The following is a 2,338-nucleotide window of genomic DNA, read 5'->3' as shown; positions in this document are numbered from 1 at the left end:
CTCTCTCTCTCCCTCTCTCTCTGTCCCTCTCAGTCTCTCTTTTCTCTCTCCCACCTATCCCCCCTATACAAGTATCATAAATTAGAAATTCTCCAAAAGATATGCTGGCTCAAAAGGCAAGTTTGTGGGTGGTGGGAGGGGGAAGGGAGGGGGAGATATGCGTTTTTACATCATGAATACAAATCCTGCTCTTATAAAGTACATGTATACCAAATCGATCCTATTTCGCAGGATGTTTAAAAACATGTTTGTTTCCAGTCTGTGAAAGTAGTTTGGCTATGGGGTAATTTTTCTAATTTAATCGGGGCCAAAAGTATCATCGTATAACATATGGGTCGTCGAAATCAAGATAATATTTGTAATGAAATAGGTGGGGGTCGCCTGGTCTCAGACGTACAATTAGCGAGATAATGCCCGCCAAAGTTTGGTTATTTCCTTAGATTGAGAGTCCGTGGAAACAGAAAATTTACAGTTGTTATGCCTTTAATTGACACTTTTCGGTACAATCCACAAAGAAATCTGTTCTTTAATGGACATGAAACGTGGTGGAGTAAAGAACAAAAATTCGATAAAAATTCCAAAACCTGCGGGAAAATGCCACTTTCGTCACTTCCATTATTTTGACGAGCACTTGATTACACTAGGCTGCCTCACATATTTGTCTTATTCGATTCTCCTCAGAGGTGATGAACTTTTCCAACATCATGCTCCGAGCTGTTCCCAGGGAGTTGTCCCAGTGGCGCAGACACTTCGCGGCTCTCACGCTTCTCGACCTCTCCCACAATCTCATCTCAGAACTTGAGGTAGCCAACTACCCACCTCGACCCGGAGCAAAGCTGGTAACCTTTGACCTTCGTCACAACAACATCACCACACTCAGCAAGGACGTTCTCCAGAAGTGGGCTGAGGTGGAGGGTTTCCACGTGGACATCCGTGACAACCCGATCCACTGCGGGTGTGAACTGTCTTCATTCTTGTCGTATCTCCACAACCCAACGGCGTTTGCCGGCAGGCTAGCACAATACGAGTACGTCAAACACCTCCGCTGCGCCAGTCCCATGAACCTCGCCGGCAATCCCCTCCACAAGCTCAGCGTAGACATGCTGTCTTGTCCGGAGATGGAATCAAACGCCGAAGCTTTGATAGCGCTTGGCGTCATTTTGGTGTTGCTGATTCTAGGGATCATATTCGTTCTGAAGTTTAAAGTGGAGATCAGAATCCTGCTTTACACACGGCTACACATCAGACTTCCCTGTGATTCGGACGACGCCAGACATTCAAAAACTTACGACGCGTTTGTTTCGTACAGCAACGAGGATGACACATGGGTTTTCGAAAATCTCGTGAAATATTTGGAGAACAGGGACAACATTTTCTCTGTGAATGACTTCCAGCTCAAAGGTCATGGCCACAGAGATGTTAACCACACTGACCCCAACAGAAAGACGTTCAAGTTGTGTATACACCAGGTATGAAGCCCGTGTGTATCTGGTAAACGCACTAAATCCTCTTGTGTTTTTTTCCTCAATTGTGTTGTTATATCGTTTTCCTGCCATAAAAAATACAAGCGTATTCAGACTATTCATATTTAGATATTCTTCTTTTCGGGAAGAGGGGAGGTGGGTGTGGACTAGAGGTTGGAGGCACTTTCTATCTGAGGGTGAGAAAGAGAGTAGTAGGCGATGAAAATGAGAATAAAGATAAGCGAAAAAGAAAAAAAAATAGCTTTGGATATATACATAAATCAGTTATCCTAGAGTAAAAGTCGACCATTTCATGTTTTATCAATTTTCCAGAATCTGTTCAAAATGAATCCCAGCCAACATTCAAAACAATTTCCATGAAATATGATACTATTAAATGAAACTTCTAAAATAACTGATTCTTGTGAATAAAATGTGACCCCCTTCTGTTTGTTCTAATGTTTTCAAAGAGCTGTTGTGTTCATAGTTTGCAAAACGTTTAGACGTCGTTACGTTGAAACAACATTTCATTATCAAGATGAGAAATTGATATGTCCTTTTCAGAGAGACTTTATCCCAGGCAAGACAATCTTCGACAACATTGTGGAGAGCATAGAGGCAAGTCGGCACACCATCATCGTCCTCTCTCCTAGCTTCATGCGCAGTCACTGGGCTATGGAGGAGCTGCGTCAGGCGTACAAGCAAAGTCTGGTCGAAAAGACACGGCACCTCATTGTCCTGCTCTTGGAGAAAGTAATGTTCTTAAATGTTTCTTCTCGTTAAGGGCAATGTCTTATTGTGATGAAGAATTTATGTCGTTCTCTCTCTCTCTCTCTCTCTCTCTCTCTCTCTCTCTCTCTCTCTCTCTCTCACTC

The 2,338-nt window shown here is 43.2% G+C and overlaps 1 protein-coding gene across 1 annotated transcript in view; it reads left to right on the top strand.

The window, feature by feature from the left end:
• The window catches only part of LOC101845154, a 13,655-nt gene that overhangs the window by 4,763 nt on the left and 6,554 nt on the right, over positions 1-2,338 (top strand). Inside the window, exons 3-4 of the mRNA XM_035968440.1 lie at positions 682-1,472; positions 2,028-2,216. Coding sequence (XP_035824333.1) covers positions 682-1,472; positions 2,028-2,216 — 980 coding nt within the window. The remainder of the gene's footprint in view (positions 1-681; positions 1,473-2,027; positions 2,217-2,338) is intronic.

This window comes from Aplysia californica, unplaced genomic scaffold (assembly GCF_000002075.1).
Source record: "Aplysia californica isolate F4 #8 unplaced genomic scaffold, AplCal3.0 scaffold00059, whole genome shotgun sequence".
NCBI lineage: Eukaryota > Metazoa > Mollusca > Gastropoda > Aplysiida > Aplysiidae > Aplysia > Aplysia californica.
Note: the sequence above shows the minus strand (reverse complement) of the source record. Positions and strands in the feature narration are given on the sequence as shown.